The sequence below is a fragment of the Nicotiana tabacum genome, chromosome 11, assembly GCF_000715075.1.
Source record: "Nicotiana tabacum cultivar K326 chromosome 11, ASM71507v2, whole genome shotgun sequence".
Classification (NCBI taxonomy): Eukaryota; Viridiplantae; Streptophyta; class Magnoliopsida; order Solanales; family Solanaceae; genus Nicotiana; species Nicotiana tabacum.
In genome coordinates, this window is record NC_134090.1 from 13,384,966 (window position 1) to 13,403,529 (window position 18,564).

An 18,564-nucleotide genomic window follows, 5' to 3' on the forward strand; every position below is an offset into this window, starting at 1 on the left:
ACAAGAAAATTAAATTATTACAATATCTTCTTAACATACAAAGATGATGAATTTAGTTGAATTAGTTATATAATATTTGTAATTATAATATCTTGTGAAATAAAATAATAAATATATCATAATATTGTATCTCGCCTAACATCTCTTTGGAATACAAATAATATAAATTTCGATTATCAATTAGACCAATGACAGTATTATACAAAATATTATAAACCTTAACTACTGGATATAAATATTTTACCTGATTGTTTATCCGGTAGATGCGTTGCTACATCCCAAACATATATCTCTTGAAATTCCAATTTACTAAATAATACAATTTTTCATAAAACTCCAGTCACCTAATTAGGCCAGTCTTGAGGAAGCTGTTTTTAAACAAATTTTCTTGCATCTTCATCCAATGATATTAATTGAATAGTTATTATTTTTCTTAAAATTTAAGAGCTTGAAAAGTTAAATAATAACTTAAATTTTTGAAAAAGAGATATAGTGCATTACTAAGATCACCTTACAAGGAAATAATAACATTTTTTATTAATTATCAAATAATGAATACAAAAAATAATTTTAATGAACTTTTTACATAATTTAAATAAGAAAAAATTAATAACTAAATTTTTAATTACTTTTAAACTCATAAACATAGATTTGTATAAAGTAAACTCTTAACAGTTTTAAAGTTCTAAATGGTAGGACTTTCTGCATAATTCAAATAAGAAAGATTTTTAATGCGTAAAATTTTATTCATTTAAGCTGTTTAATATTAAAAAATAATTAACTGACTATTCAGTAAATTATTTCTTATAGTACTTGACTACATTCCCCGGACGACAGATTTTCTTTATTTATAAATGAGACAAAAAGCCGTTAGTTTAAGTTCCAATCTTCTATTCTAGGTAATATTAATTCATTGGTAGTAGTATTTTATTGGTACTATAAAATAAAATAAATATATAATAGGTAATGTATTTCTTGTTAATGAAAGGATAGGGGAGAAAACGTGGTAAAAGTATATTAAGTTAGTGTTTTTTTTTTAAAGTGATTGATATAAGGTAAAAGTTTAATTGATTTTAAGGTTCTAAATATTAGGATTTTCTACCTAGTTTAAATAAGGAAGGATTTAATACATAAAATATAGCAATTAATTTTCAAGTCCTAAATATTAGGAAAATGATTTAAATGACTATTTTGTCTAATGCAAAACTAATTCTTAAAGGGTAAAAAAGACGAACGACATTTCGCTAAGGGCATTAGTCATGCATATTTTTATGTTATACATGGAAAAAGTGGACATTTAATTACGGAAATATTATATAAAACCAAAACATATATGTTGTACTATTTGTTATCTTCTCATTACGCAGCCAACCAAAAGCACCTATAATTAGTTTTTTACACCACACAGCAGCCCGACAAGGTCCACAATGTTATAAAATAAAAACTATAGAGTAAAGATAAGTATAGAGAGAAATTAATATATTATTCAAATTTTTAACTTATGTACATGATAAACTTAAAACTCCTCTATTTATAGAAGAAAGGAAGCTGTTGTGTAAGCTGCTGCGTAAGCTGCTACTACAAGTTGTTGTATAATAATTATATACTGAATATATACGACTGGCAGCCTTGAGAACTATGTTGGATTATTGCAATATATAACTATGTTGGATTTTATTATTTTTTTGGGTCAATTTGAGAACAAGATGCGGGAAGCGAGCCTTAAGATGGTTTGGGCATGTGAGGAGGAGATGTACAAACGCCCCGATTAGGAAGTGTAAGGGGTTGACATTGGAGGGCCTAAGGAGAGGTAGAGGTAGGCCAAAGAAGAATTAAGGAGAAGTGATTATGCATGACATGACCCAGCTACAGCTGACCGAGGACATGAACTTGATAGGAAAGTGCGGAGGTCGAGAATTAAAGTAGTATGTTAGGTAGTCTAGAGTGTTCATATAAGTAATATTAGTACGTACTCTCACTTTCTGTTGGTATTAGGTTTCTATGACTACCTGTTGTTTCTTTCATTTTGATAATTTTACTATCTTCTTGTTATTTATGCTGCTTTCACATGGCTTATCGGTGTTGTTCCTTCTTGTTTTTCTTTTCATTAATGTGGCGCGCATACTTTCCTTAGCCGAGGGTCTATTAAAAACAACTTATCTATTTCCACAAGGCATGGATAAAGTCTGCATACACGCTTTCCTCTCCAAGACCCCATTATATGCGATTATATCGGGTATGCTGTTGTAATTGTTGGCTAAAAACGTTAAGATCCCTTTTAACTTATAGAGAGGGCATAAGACACATGGAATTTTAAATTTTGTTATGGACTTTCAATACTGAATTTGTTATTGTTGTTATTATGGGCTCTTAGTTGAAAATTTCAAGAAGCTCAATAGTTATAGGAGTTCAAATTTCTGAATAGGAAAATGACATATTTTAAAATAATATAGATTACAATCTTTTTAAGACTTAATTAGATTTTCTACAACTACTTTGAAAAAATATAAAAATAGAAAGAAGCAATTGCACGACATTTGAAGTCATAACACGCATTTGCTGGATGCGATTTATAAGTCTCATCCTACAAATACGATTTATAAGTCGTATTCTTTGATTACGATTATAATATACGATTCATAAGTCTTGATTACACTTTAGTAAGTCGCATTCCTTGATTGCGCTTTATAAGTCGCTTCCGTGGTTGATACATAATTCACATTTATTACTAAGCTTTATGTGTATTGGTTCATTTCCTCGGCTCCACCTTCAACCTTCCATTCCAAAGGAAAATAAGCACAAACCTCAGTTTTTCGTATAAGCTACATGTTCATTAAGAATTTGAAATATATAACTATGCTTAATTCCAAATAAATTGAGATCAACTATATAAATCATCACGAGCCATATTGCTTAGTTTAACACTTTAACTCATCTTCTGCCAATATTATGCAAATACGAATAAAAAGTATCAGATTTTTATATATTTTTTAAATGCATGTATCTCTAACCACCTACAGTAACCATGCTAACATCTAAAACACATGTTATGTATTCATTAGTTTGATATAAACATAGAATGTGGTAAAGTATTTTTCATACTATAATTTTCATTCAGATCCGTTCGAGTTTATGTATTATCACTGTGTCACTTATGTTCGAACAGGTATTTGCATCACCTTGTCAATTATGAACCCATATAATCACAACAACAAACCTAGTGTAATTTCACAAGTGAGGTATGAGGAAGTTAGTGTGTGCGTAGTCTTTATCCCTACCATGTGAAGGTAGAAAAACTATTTTCGATAGACCCTCCGCTCACGGACACAAAGTCACTGACATTCTTGAAAAAAAAAAATACTATAGTGGAGAAATCATGGAAAGGAAGCAGTAACACATTTAGTATCAATCAAATTGACTAAATTGAAATTTTATTCAAATTATTCAGTTAAAAATTTATAAGCTGGAAAAACTCAACAATATCAGACGAGTAATTACTAAATTGACTGATATCCAATTAGTACAAGTGTACTACACTCTGAACCAAGTGTAGCTCAGAACATGAATTGAAGCAATTCTAGTACACAGAAAACATGCACCAACCAATACATATTTACCTTAATTAATTAGCAAAATAAAAACATTTTCATATGTAAAATACCCTCAAAATTTTATGCTAGAGAAGTATCAGCTTCTCAAACACTTGATGAATGTTACTTATTTACAATAGTTAAAAGACATTTATATAATAAATTGCCTCATTTCTCTACCCTAACATAGCTCTTAGTGAAAATAATTACAGGTTTTCCATTTACATTTCAAGAAAGGAAATTATAAAGACTTATTTAGGCAGGAGCAAAATTGGAGTGCTGCTTATTTACAACCATTTATCAGCCTCCTAAAACAAGCAATGCCAAAAAAAACTGCAGAAGTCAGATGCCACCCTTTGTCAGCTGTACAAAAAAGAATGTCTTCAATTCTTGAAAACTGGATTGCCTCGAGAAGAATTCGAAGATAAAGCAACGTGTTTCTCTGAAACAAGACGATGCAAGGATCGTTAGAAGTTGCTTAAAGAACAGTGTTTAGCATGCACGAGAAAAAACAACAACAACAACCAAGTGAAATCCCACTAGTGGGGTCTGGGGAGGTTAGTGTGTACACAGACCTTACCCTTACCTTGTGAAGGTAGAGAGACTGTTTCCGAGACATTGTAAGTATGTATATATCTAGATAATTTTACCAAAACAAGGGGGCTACTAACCTCCTGTTGCGATGAGCTTTTCAACGCGAGATACAATGTGTTTTCCATAAGTGTACTTCTTGAGAGCAGTAAGGTGTATTCTAATGCGAGAAAGAATTAGCTCGCGGCTCTGATCATCACATGTCTCGAAAACCTTCTGCACTACATAGTTTCCGAAAGGATCCTTCATCATAGCCTACATTGCAAAATTCAAAGTGATCATGAATGAAGAACATCGTCGTTCTTTCTTAAATGCAGAATATAATGGTGCAAAACCACTGAAAATCAAGAATAGTGACAGACCTGTAGAGGCTCATTTTCTTGTGTCGAACCAAGCATCTCATTCACCAGGAGTTGACGCTCCTCTGGCGTTGCAAAGATCAAGCACTTCTCAACGACGTTAGAAGCATATTTGTGCTGACTCATCTTTACAATTTGTCCAGTAAGTTTGTCTATTATAACAGACCTCTCGTGTGGTTTACCGTGTTGGAGTACATGCTAACCAAGTAAGAGGAAGGGTAAATCAGGACTCAGAACAGAAAAGTAATAACTTGCAGTACAAAAATCAAGAGTTGCAGACTATCTACAGCAGACTTTTGACAGCAATCGAAAAGCTAAAAAACTGATAGCTAGTATAGTAGTCAAGTAAACAACAGTTCTTAAGCACTACTAACACTTAAGCGGAAAATAGAAGTCTGAACATGAAATCCAAAACTGGAATCACTTATTTAGCGAAGGAGTTGGATGTCACGTAACGATGAATACCTGAATGACATAGTTTCCATACTGATCCAACACTAGAGTGCCAACAGCTTGCATTATTTCGTCCATAATAATCTTTTGTGTCTTTGAGTCGTTACAGTGCTCAAGAACTCTCTGAAAATTAACGGATCCAAAGTGATTAAAGGAACTCAAAGCCAAATTAAAGAACTAAAACGATAGCAGATCAGTACCTGAATTACACGGCAACCATAAGGATGTGTAGACAAAGACACAACTTGCCCAAAGAAGGAAGCTACAATGAAATGAATTCTATCTTGAGGTACATGTTCTATGCACTTTTGAATAACATGATTACCGTTTTGATCACGAACACATTTCATTACATAGCCATCCAGTTCTGTAACCATTTTAGTCTGCAGTTCCACATCAAAGACCTCCAAAGCCTGTGATCACATAATATGTTTCAATCCGAAACCAGAAAAAGGGGACAAAAAGATGCACTATTAAGCAAGGATATAATACTCAATAAACTATTAATCCAAGCACATAATGCTCTATCTCTTTTGCCTACTACAGATATGAAAGAAACAAGTACAACAACAACAACAACAAATACAGTGGAGTCCCACAAGTGGGGTATGGGGAGGGTAGTGTATATTACCCTACCCCGGGAGGTAGAGAGACTGTTTTCGATAGACCCCCGGCTCAAGAAGATGGAAAGAACAAATAGAAACAAGCAATAATAACAACAAAAGCCAGAAAGATAATAATAGCAATCTAAGAGCTAGAAAAATAGATGGAAGAAAGCAATAGCAACAAGCAGTAACAACGGCAAGATACTAGGAAATCGTTACTTATATAGTAAGAAAACATCATGTAATACTAGGAATCTAAGAACAAGACACTATTAGACTAGCCCTAAAAAACTTGGTACGGAACAGAAAAACGCCCGACTATCTACTAACCTTCTATCCTAATTCTCGACCTCCACATCTTCCTATCAAGAGCGATAGAAACAAATATAACCGATAAACACCCAACAGAAACCACCAGTGAACTCTATATAATGCTAAATGTAATTTGCCTAAAAAAAATTCAGATGCTATATGAGATATAGAGGAACATTTTGCAACCAACAAAGTATTCATGTCATTCTGGAACTAGACCAAGAAACTATACAGAATAAAGTAAAAGGATCAACCTTCTGAATAACTCTGCATCCATACATTTGAAGACTCAGAGGCAAAACATGACCAATAAGTTGCCTCGCTAATTCCTTTCTTTGACTCTCTGTTCCATGCTCAAGGAACTGCATATATTTATTAAAAAATGACCATAAATACAAAGTTCATCTAGATCCGGATAATGTCCACTTGAAAAGGAAAAAATATAGTGTTATGATTGTACAAATGACAATACATACCTTCTGAATGACATAATTTCCAAAGACATCGGTCATTAAACTGTGAGCATGAGGAAGAATTTCTGGTAATATCTTCATCTTTTCTTCAACAGTGGCAGTTTCCAGCTTCTTTTGAATAAATCGACTCCCATACTGATCCTTACTAAGTAACAAAACGAAGCAAAATAAGAGTAAAAAAGAAATATGATATAAGTAACGTATATACAAACTGCAGGTTACGCACACCTGAATTCTACGACATGATTGAGAACGTCCAAAAGATCCAACGACCTGGGATTGTTCTTGAGATCGTCCAGCAAGGACGGAACAACCCTTCCTTCAGCAACATTATCTGAATGCCATGAATTCGCTAACTTATTTTCTTGACACGGTATAATACCTGAGCCAAGAGCATGAGTTGAATGATACTGATCCCTTAAGCTGTAACAATTATGTAGAAAGGACGAGGGATATTGTTGCTTCTGTTGCGGGAGTGATGTGTCAGCATACATTGTTCCAAGAACTTTTAAATCTGTATTGCCATGAGAAGCTCCAACCAAATTTCTTCCCTTTGAAGAATTATCTACAGAAGTTTTCTGCAGGTATTGGGTAGCCTCCTTGCTGTCGCTCCTCAAATGGCGTCCATTCGCGCTGACACCATTTAACTGAACACCTGACAGGTTTTTGAACAAATGCGAGGAATAAAAGCATTTGGATTCAAAATATAATGCACAAGACATCATGATTGAGCGCAGTAAAGCTTACCAAGATTGCCATTCAACGCCAGGTTCAGCTTCTGATTGTATTTGTATCCACCAGGTATATATCCCGTAGAATCAACATTTTGATAATTATTGACTTGGTGCTGGACATTAGATTTTTGACTCACAAACTCAGGACTCAATGTCCTTAGGAAATTTGCACGTCCATCTACGTAGAAGGTAGAATTATGGTCCCTTAAAACATATTTATCTTTTACAAGATCAGCAAACTCAGAAGCTGTAGCCAATTTTTCAGCTCCACAGTATTCCATAAACTGTTGGTGATCACCCTGCATATAACCGTTTGATACTCTAATTTGAAACCAAGGTTGCTGCATATTATCATTGTAGTGAAGTTGAGATAAAAAGGCAATGTCAATTCCATCACCGTGGCCAACTGAAAGCTGAGGACTAGGTGATTTTCTAAATGGATGAGGCTCAGGTGTTCTACTCCTTTGTGATGAACCTATCGCAGATGTGAAAGAGTTAGGGTGACATGGCTTAGGATTTTGAACTTTTTCCACTCCAGAAAAGCCGGGGGGAGCTTTTCCGGTATGCAATGCCTCTGTGGTTTCTGTGCTTGGAGAGTGTGAAAGATCAGCGGATGAGCGTGCAGGTTGGTCAAGTCCTTCCTGAAAAAATAAAATCTCATTTTGATATTGGAAAATTCAGAAGTATCATGAAAAGTAGAGGAGGAAAAGGAGACTGTCTTTTCTGAAATTCATGCGTCTTGGTTTGGAAGATCAATAACTACAGAACAACAGAAAATTCGTTCCGATTGATGCTTCCTTCGAATAGGAATCCTATCTTCAGACATATTATCAGTAAATGGCTCGTCTATTTGATGGTTTCACCATAATAGAGAAACTGAAAGCCTTTTTGTTAAATACTTTACTGCATTTTTCCCTGAAATTTCTTAAATGACATTTACCTTAAATTGCAGATTAAAACTTATACTTGATGACTACTTGCTCACTAGAAGAACTTTTTGTATGATCACTAGGCTTTACCTATGTTGCGCGGACTCTTCAAAATGCTGCCACACCCGTGTCGGACCTTCCAAAAATAACCTCCAAACTACGCTACTTCTGGAGGATCCGACACGCATCCGGCAACATTTTCGAGAGTCCGAGCAATATAAGGCTTAACCATGTGCACCAAAAAAGAAAAACAATGCTAATATTCCCTACATCCCAATTTATGTGATGTTGTTTGACTGGGAACAAAGTTTAAGAACGAAAGTAAGATTTTTGAAACTTGTGGTATGAAACAAGCCTCAGATTTTTGTGCGGTATAAATTATCTCATTAAGTGTAAAATAGAAAATTTAAAGTTAAATTATTTCTAATCACAGAAAGATGTCATTCACATAAATTGGGATGGAGGGAGTATGTCGCAAGCAAAGATCAACATGGAAAAAAGGAGGTAAAAAATTATTTATATCAATGAGGCTGCGTATACGCTACCCTCCATAGACCCACTATGTGGGATTATACCGAGTTCGTTATTGTAAATAGGAAACATAGATAAAGAAAAGATGCTAGGGGAGTAAATATACCAGCACAAGACAAGAGATATCACCTGAACTATGTCCGCGAAACTCTTTTTCCTTACACCAATTCCAGAGCTTGGTTCCAACGTTCCTCGTGAAAGATTCCTCGCAGCAGTCTTCCTCAGATTTATCATTTCATTTTCTGCTCTCTGTGTAGGAAAACCAGGCTGCATCGCGAACAAGGATGAATTTCCACCTTGTTCAATCCTCTGAGCGATTCTCCAATCCTCTCGAGATAACAATGGTGGGGGCAATCTTGGATTAAGATTGACATTTGAGTAATAATATGCTAAGTACGCTGGATGTGATCGAATTTGTTCTTCTGTCAAAATTTCACTACTAGTGGAATTACCATTGTTGTTACTGTTATTACCACTAGATTGTGCTAAATTGGAATTCTTAAACAAACTTCCAACAGCATTCAATGATCCTTCAACAGTAGGAGGAGCACTACCACTTCTTGACATATTCAAATCTCTCTCCCTTTCACCAACTAAATCGCGATTATGTTGATGTTGCTGCTGCTGCTGCTTTAGAAGTATCGATTCGAGCTCACTCTCCAAACAGTTCTTGCCCTTTAAATTCCCATTTGAATTTGGTGCCATCATATTATCACCATTACTTACATTCAATTTGGACAGCACACTGTTATCCTCCACACTCTGTGTTGTCATGTCAGCTATATAAACCCCATTAAAACCAAAAAAAATGAAAAAACAAAACACAAATTAGAAAGAGTCAAATCAATAACAGTAAAGATATAACACATCAATCAGAATACATCAAGAAGCAAGATATACTAACTACCAAACGAGAAGTAAACACCTTTACTGGACAACAATAAAAGAAAGTCCGGTGCACTAAACTCCCGCTACGTGCAGGGTCCGGACCACAAGGATCTATTGTACGCGGTCTTACCCTGCATTTCTGCAAGAGGCCGAGTAATTTCTAAATTTAAAAAAAAATAAAAAATCAATAACCACAATAACAACAAAAATCCTATTTCGCAACCCCAAAATGCCAAGAACAATTAACACGCTATACAAACAGCGGTAACAAGGGAATCCACACCTAGAATTTGATTTTTGTCACTACATTAGAAGCTTCCCTTTTGTTAAGGATTCAACAATTTATATATGTACAAAAAAAATTATTTTTACCCTATTTATGCAGTATAATTTTTTGACGAAGGAGATTCCCCTTCATTGTACATAGCTCCGCATTGTGTATACAAACATCTAATTCAAACATAAAATCACATGAAATTCGATCAATTTTAATACATAACTAAAGCGTAAATTCACCATATTGAAGATTTCTAACGTAATTCAAGAAAAATACGTACATTGATAGAAGAATCTTGGTGTTTTCAGGTTTCCATACGACAATCTAGGAAAAGGGGTTGTGTGAAAACATTGAAGAAAGGCTGTATGTGCTAAGTATTGTAGGAATAACCAAAAATCAAACAATTTAGCAATGATTTAATTGGTGTATGATGTTATTTGCTTGTGTTCCTATTGTTGGGGATGGGTTGTGGTTTTACGTGCATGGGGCTTTTTTGGTTAATTTAGTACTTGTGAACAACGTGACAATTGTTTCTTAAAGTGATAAAGATGGATATAGCACGTGTCATATCGAGAATACTTAGGGACTTAACTAGGAGAAAATATTGGGAACTAAAATTCTCCTAAAAAAAGTTGTGGAATCTTGTTTCAGAAAGTTCTTAAATTAAAATGACAATGTAATTTATTTATTTATTTATTTATTATAATTAGAGCTGGAATCAAGATTTGAAGTTTATGAGTTTTAAATTTGCCATCAAACCTAAACTCGTTTTAGTTATGAAATGTGCAATTAAATATTATTACATTTTAAATAAATTTTCTAATATAAATATAAGGTCTACTAGGTTCATCCGCACCCATATGCAATAGATTGCTATGCCCCTCATTATAAGTGTAACTTAATATGCTGTAGCAAGTTATTTGCTTTATTTTTCTGATCGATTGTCGGATTATGGTTGTTATAAATAGTTACCCTTTTATTGCAGGTATTCAACATGATGATGTGAAAATATTACATTGTTAGTACAGAGAAGATCTTTTTAAGGGAAAAAAAAAAGTTGTTCCCTGTATCATAATAACTTCATAATATGAAAATAGAAATATAATTTAGTAATCACGTTTATTGAGGAGAAAATATTTGTTTATTTTTATGTTCTTTTCCACATTTTGCTAGTGTTGTGACAGCAGTTTGTTGCTGATTTTTCGTTATCTCATAGTAGTAAAAATTAATATCCTAGATTTAATTATATTCGGTTTACTTTTGATATAGTTCGTACAATCTGGCTTCTCATACGTCTAATGTTTTTACTTTGCGTCTCATCCAAAGAACGAACTCTTATTTTAGAATGAAACTAATTGGGAGTAGCCCGGCTGTGACCGGGCCCAACATAGTGAAAATAGAGGAATACAATTATTTAGATATTTGGAATTTTTATTCAAATAAAATGTATGATTATCTTGTTTTGTGTTTAGTTGAGTTATGTCTTTTTATTAAATATTTATTACCTTTTACCACTTGATCTTAATTAGGCAATGGCATTAGACCCCTGCTGAGCACGGACCCAACTTAACCACTAAACTTAATCTAAAATTTTAAATTCTTCTATTTTTCCTTTTTATTTTACAATGTCATATTAGTTATGAAAAAATGCATTTCAAAATTTTCTACTATGAGAAGCTTCCATTCGGATCACAAAAGCTTTTATAGTTTAAGAAAATAATTTTTGTTACTAAAAGGTTTTTTTAATCTATCTATATACTAATTATGAGAAATGAAAGAGTGAGATGACACTTCTCTTTGGCCAAGGATCTCATTTATCTTTTTTCTCAATTTTTTGACTTTTTTCTTTTTTTAAGATGTCAAAAAGCCTCCGGCCATTTAATATGGTTCATCCCTTATTTAAAATGTTTTTACACAAAATAACTCCCACATTGTGTATAAGTTACTATAATAATTACTATCATTTATTGTGTATACTAATTGGAGAATGTGAAAAACCATCCATCAGTTCTCAAAGTTCTTCGTATCTTTTCCTCTATATCATTAAAGTTGAGGTTATTTGTTTCACCATATAAGAGTACTGGACGTCCTTTTGTGCAGCAACCTGTTAATTATCCTCTTTGGAATGCTTTTGTAATGAATTGAAATAGCCAGCGATGAGAGGCCATTTGGTTTGGTCTTCTTGATGGCGTTTCTCTTTATAACTTTAAGGAATTAGATTAGATTTGTTGACAATATCAATGGTTTCTTTCCTATCATTATTATAGCTTCATCCTGCAAAGTTTTTATTTGGTTAGTTCACTTCTTTTATTTTAAAATTTCTTCTTTGTTGATGAGGTTAACATTTTCTGCCTCCAGGGCAGGGTGTTTTCAAAAGTGTAAGCAGGGGAAGGAAGAAGTATGCCGATATGCTACTTAAGTAAATATATGTGTAAAATTTTTAAGCATATGATTAGTTTTCCAACTTATTTTTGTTGATAAAAGTCCTCAAGTTTTTTCTTATTAATCTATTTGTTTTCCTTGCTTATTGTGATTTCTTTTTTGTATATATATATATATATATATATATATATATGATTGTAATGCATTATCCAAGGATTAGTGGTACGAGGATTTTTGTAATGTAAGTACTATTGATTCAGAGAATATAATTGAGGGATTAACAATACAAGAGATTATAATATATGAATTGCAATGCAGAAATTATAACATATGAATTGCAATGCAGAGATTATTTGCCATTGAATGTTTAGTTTTTTGTATAAAAAATCATTATACAATGTATATCTTAAAATATTTGTTTATTCTTTTAACAAAATAAATTTGTGGTTACTGCAAGGTTATTTTTGTTATTTTATTATTTTAATCCATATATTACTAATTCTCATATTCTTATTTTATTAAGTTTTACAGCGAAAAAATTATTGAATTGTTATAAATATATTATATTATGGATGTTCATTTAGTACTCTGTTGTAAATAAGCTTCCTGGAGAAGCTTATTCATATGGGACTCCACCGTAAATATGTTTATCTATTTAAGTACTCTATTGGAAATAAGCTTCCTGGAGAAGCTTATTCATATGGGACTCCACCGTAAATATGTTTATCTATTTAAGTACTCTATTGGAAATAAGCTTCCTGAAGAAGCTTATCACTTCGATACCCGGTTATGGATAAACATTACCCCCGGTAGAAGATTATCCATATCGGGTATAATAAGCTTATCCTTTCAGTACCTAGTTATGGATAAACATTACCCCCGGTAGAAGATTATTCATATCGGGTATAATAAGCTTATCCTTTCAATACCCAGTTATGGATAAATATTATCCCCGGTAGAAGATTATCCATACCGGGTATAATAAGCTTATCCTTTCAGTACCCAGTTATGGATAAACATTATCCCCGGTAGAAGATTATCCATATCGGGTATAATAAGCTTATCCTTTCAGTACTCCGTTATGGATAAATATTGCTCTTAGTAGAAATTATCCATATTTGGTATAGTAGCAACTTACACAACAGTTTCCTTTCTTCTATAAATAGAAGAGATTTCAGTTCATTATGTACATAAGTTTGAATTCGAATAATATATCAGTTTCTCTCTATACTTGTCTTTACTTTATAGTCTTTATTTTATAACACGTTATCAGCACGAGACTCTGCCATCTCGAGCAAATAGTTTGAAAGTATCTGAGGTAAGAACTTTCTTTTCCTAGATAATGTCAAATCTTTCTAAACTTGAATTTGTAGCCCTGGATATATCAGGCAAAAGCTACATGTCTTGGGTGCTTGATGCTGAAATTCATCTTGATGCGATGGGTCTGGCAGACACCATCAAAGACAAAAATCAGGCATCAAACCAAGACCGTGCCAAAGCAATGATATTCCTACGCCATCACCTTGATGAGGGAATATCTTACTGTTAAAGATCCAGTCATACTGTGGAATAATTTGAAAGATAGATATGACCACCTGAAGATGGTCGTTCTTCCACAGGCACGATATAATTGGACTCATCTAAGGCTACAAGATTTTAAATCTATCAGTGAGTATAATTCTGCTATGTTCAGAATTATTTTCCAATTGAAGTTATGTGGTGATAATATTACTAATCATGATATGTTGGAGAAAACTTTCACCATTTTTCATGCCTCGAATATGCTCATGCAGCAGCAATATCGAGAGATGGGATTTAAAAAGTATTCTGAACTTATCTCACATCTTCTTATAGCCGAGCAACATAATGGGCTATTAATGAAAAATCATGAAAGCCGACCTACTGGTTCTTGTTCATTCCCTGAAGTGAATGAGACGAACTTCCACCAGGCTAAACGTGGAAAAGGTCGTGGCCCCAGTCGTGGTCATAGTCGTGGTCGGGAAAGAAACTCTAATCATGGTAATAATAATGCACCAAAGAACACTCTTCACCACCAGCAGTGGAAAAAGAAGGAACAAAAGCATGAAGCGGTGCAAGCACCAAATGCAGAAAATGCATGTTATAGATGTGGAGAAAAAGGGCACTGGTCACGTACCTGTCGTACATCAAAGCACCTGGTTGAGCTTTATCAAGCCTCCCTAAAGAAGACAGAGAAAAATACTGAATCAAATTTTATTTCTGAAGATAATTTAGACTTCATGCATTTGGATGTAACTGATTACCTTGCACTCCCAGAAGGAGAAACAAGTCATGTAATCGGTGGTTAATCCATTCCCTGAAGTGAATGTGACAATACTAATAAGTCGGGTAAATATGAAGCGCTCTTGATGTGAATACATTACAATTCACCTCCAGAAGAGTTAATATAATTGAGAGAATATATACTCAATATTTTGTATTTTAAATTTGCTCCTGAAGAAGTAACACAATTGAAATTGCCTCATGAAGTGGAAAATATTATGAAGAGGAGTTTTCGTGTGCTTAAACAATTGTTTTACATTGTTTATTTGATTGTGATTTTCTCTCATGACACCAGCAGTGTCTGAGCAATATTTGATAGTACAAAATGTATCAACAACTCCTGGAGAGCTAAATGTTTGCCTAAAGAATACATGACACCAGTAGTGCCAGATAAATATTAGATTGTGGATAATAAATGAAGGCTCTCGAAGAGCTTATATACAAATATGCCATTCATATTATATGATTATGGTCAAAACATATGTTGTAGTAAACCTGAAGTTTACTAATACAAATGACTATCATATTGAGACTACAAATGATTGGAAGATTGATAATCTTCATGTTTCCACAATCATAGGGGGTAAAATAATATGTATGTGAGAAGTTACCTGCCTTATTCTTTAATTTGTACTATATCATGTATCACAGTAAACCAGAAGTTTACTAAAGCAAAAGTTTATGCCATAGTAAACCAGAAGTTTACTAAGAGATAGCACATGACATGATAAACTTGAAGTTTTCATTTGCCATTTTTAAATGAGCTATTTGAGAATTCAGATAAGCATATACTAAAGAACTAGAAGATTCTTCAAGAATTCTCATGTGTTGCTTGTTCTCATAATGAATTGATTATACCAGCTAAAGTTGGGACTAAGACCCCTGATTCTGAAATATATAAAAGGTGAATATGGGCCCGTTCACCTATCATGTGAACCACTTATAGGTGCATATATGAGATGGTTACATGTGTAATTATTGTCAACCTGCAGTTTGGCATTTGGAATTGCTTTTCTCGATTACGAGCATAATTTTCAAATTATGAAATCAAGACAGTTCATCTTGATAATGCTGGTTTATATCCAAGCTGGTTTAGCATTGAATACCTCCTATTAATGGCTAAACCATTGCTTATGAGAACAAAGCTTCATGTGTTGGTCTAATATTTTCTAAATTGCATATAGCAGCATTTGTATGCATCAGATCAACAATATATGATAAGTCATCCCTTCACAATTGGTTTAGGATCAGAAACCAAATATTTTTACTATCTTTTGTTGCGTGGTATATGATTAATTTCTCTACCATAATACACAAAGATATGTTTCTCAAAGATGATTGGGGATATATGTTAGTTTTTCTAACATTTGGGGGATGGAATAAATAGTTGAAAAATATGATATATGAATCGAATTATCATGATCCTCACTTAGAAGATAATTCAAGTCGGATGCCAGAAGCATTTGCTGATCCAAAATTAAATATCATATTTCAGCTACAAATGCTCCTATTAAAATTAAAGTCCCTGAAGGATAGAGTTTACTGTACGCATGAAACGTGATAGACCAATCGGTTCCAAAGGTAACAATACTTGAAAAATAGTAGGAGCTAATGATCAAAATGATCATAATGAGGAGAAAATAAGCTCTACAAGAGCCCACGACATAACATTTCATGAAACTCCCGAAAAAGTTCAGGTACTTGAAAATAAAGAAAGTGATGAGATCTCCACAAGTTATGTCGCTTCGGAACTGACACAAAATGATCGTCGATGATATATTTAATACAATATAGTGCACAATATTGTAAAAGATTGTGAGGATCGGACTAGCAGTCCAGACACTTGAAGATGTCATACCATTTAGATACAAGTCTTAACCTATATGACTTATTTGGCTAAATCTATATGAAAATCCTTGAAGGATTGAAAATGCCCGAAGCATATAATTCAAAGTCTTGAGAAATGTACTCGATCAAATTATAAAGATCTTTGTACGGTTTAAAGCAATCTGTGCGCGTGTGGTATAATCGCCTCAGTAAATATTTGCTGAAAGAAAGTTACATAAATTATGTTATTTGTCCATGTATTTTTATAAAGAAAATGTCATCAAAATTTGTTACACTTGCTGTTTATGTTGGTGACATAAATCTTATTGGAACTCCGGAAGAGCTCCAAGAGGATCTTAAAAATACTTTTACATGGACAAAGTGTACCCATTAAGTACACGAATGAATATTCAATCACTTGAATTGAATAAGGATCCGTTCCAACTTCTAGAAGAGGATGAGGAGCTCCTTGGTCCTGAAATACTCTATCTCGGTGTAGATGGTGCACTTATTTATCTTGCTAATGCTAACAAAAGTGGTGCAGATCGTATTGGTAATGCAGATGCAGGTTATTTATCCGATACCCATAAAGCTCGATTTCAAACCGGCAAGCAGGGAGTGCATATGATTGAGATCAGTGATTCATTCGAGAAACATGTGAGTTGGAATGTGATAAGACCCACAATATTATACGAAGACAATGTTTCATGCATAACACTATTAAAGGGAGGATTTATAAAAGGAGATAGAACGAAGAACATTTCACCAGAATTATTCTACATACATGATCTTCAGAAAAATTGTGACATTGATGTGCATCAAATTAGTTCAAGTGACAATCCAACAGATTGTCTTTACCAACATCAATTTTTGAGAATATAGTATACAAGATTGGAATGCGGATATTTGAAATAAGGTTTTCTTCAAGGGGAGTAAAATGCGCGTTGTACTCTTTTTCCCTTACTAAGGTTTTTCCCACAGGGTTTTTCTTATAAGGTTTTTAATGAGGCAGCCAGCAATGCGTATTACTAAATATGTGTACTCTTTTTCCTTCACTGGGATTTTTTCCCACGTGGTTTTTCCTAGTAAGGTTTTAATGAGACACATTATCTTTTAATGAACATCCAAGGGGGAGTGTTACAAATATATTATATTATGGATGTTCATTTAGTACTCCGTTGTAAATAAGCTTCCTGAAGAAGCTTATCCATATTGGATTCCACCGTAAATATGTTTATCTATTTAAGTACTCTATTGGAAATAAGCTTCCCGAAGAAGTTTATCACTTTGATACCCGGTTGTGGATAAACATTACCCCCGGTAGAAGATTATCCATACCGAGTATAATAAGCTTATCCTTTCAGTACCTAGTTATGGATAAACATTACCCCCGGTAGAAGATTATCCATACCGGGTATAATAAGCTTATCCTTTCAGTACCCAGTTATGGATAAATATTATCCTCGGTAGAAGATTATCCATACCGGGTATTATAAGCTTATCCTTTCAGTACCTAGTTATGGATAAACATTATCCCCGATAGAAGATTATCCATATCGGGTATAATAAGCTTATCCTTTCAGTACTCCGTTATGGATAAATATTGCTCTCAGTAAAAGATTATTCATATCTGGTATAGTAGCAGCTTACACAACAGTTTCCTTTTTTTTATAAATAAAAGAGATTTTAGTTCATTATGTACATAAGTTTGAATTCGAATAGTTTCTCTATACTTGTCTTTACTTTATCGTCTTTATTTTATAACATGAGTCAAATATTGCAGTAGTATTAAGATAGATTTTTTTATATAACGTTGTACTATTGTCTTACGTATCACTGTTGGCTCTGTATCCTTATCACTACTCGCAAACTATTTGTACATGAAAAACTTTGTGGTATCTTTTGTCTTCTACCCTTTTATACGAAAAAGCATATTCATGAATAGTTCTCATCTAACCCACCTTTTTTATAAAAGAAAAAAAAGCCTTTGTATATTAAAATTCTTCACCGCAATAGTATTTATCTAATTTCTAGTGTTTTTGGCTTTTTACCTTATTCTTTACTAAAATATCAATATATTCACGAGTTTTCAATAGAATTTAATGTGTACCTATGACTGTAAAATAAATATCAATAAAAAATTGTGAAGGCAATAAAGAAGTGCAGTAAATTAGGATTCCCGAATTTTCAACATTTATGTCTTTCTTTTTCCTTCTTTAATTACCTCTTCTTTATATCCCTCGCATAACCTTTCAGTTCTAAAATTAATTCTCACATTTTAGGGTAAACTTTCAATGACAACTTTATATATG

General features: G+C 33.3%; 1 protein-coding gene across 1 annotated transcript; it reads right to left on the minus strand.

Annotated features, from left to right (window-relative positions):
* Positions 1-3,666: 3,666 nt before the first annotated feature.
* On the minus strand, positions 3,667-10,195 carry LOC107828985 (pumilio homolog 4-like). The gene is made up of 11 exons (XM_016656392.2): positions 10,023-10,195; positions 8,707-9,356; positions 7,131-7,758; positions 6,612-7,038; positions 6,387-6,528; positions 6,165-6,272; positions 5,194-5,406; positions 5,006-5,116; positions 4,544-4,738; positions 4,262-4,436; positions 3,667-4,032 (listed from the first exon to the last, which is right to left on the minus strand). Exons 2-11 carry the CDS (start codon positions 9,349-9,351, stop codon positions 3,974-3,976), a joined length of 2,703 nt encoding a protein of 900 aa, XP_016511878.2. The 5' UTR covers positions 9,352-9,356; positions 10,023-10,195; the 3' UTR covers positions 3,667-3,973.
* Between the last annotated feature and the right edge of the window lie 8,369 nt (positions 10,196-18,564).

Coding starts and splice junctions, on each gene's coding strand:
- LOC107828985 (XM_016656392.2), bottom strand. CDS start 9,351: ATGACAACACAGAGTGTGGAGGATAACAGTGTGCTGTCCAAATTGAAT. Junction 6,273..6,386: donor GAAATTATGTCATTCAGAAG/GTATGTATTGTC, acceptor AAATATATGCAG/TTCCTTGAGCATGGAACAGA. Junction 4,033..4,261: donor AAAGCTCATCGCAACAGGAG/GTTAGTAGCCCC, acceptor GTCTTGTTTCAG/AGAAACACGTTGCTTTATCT.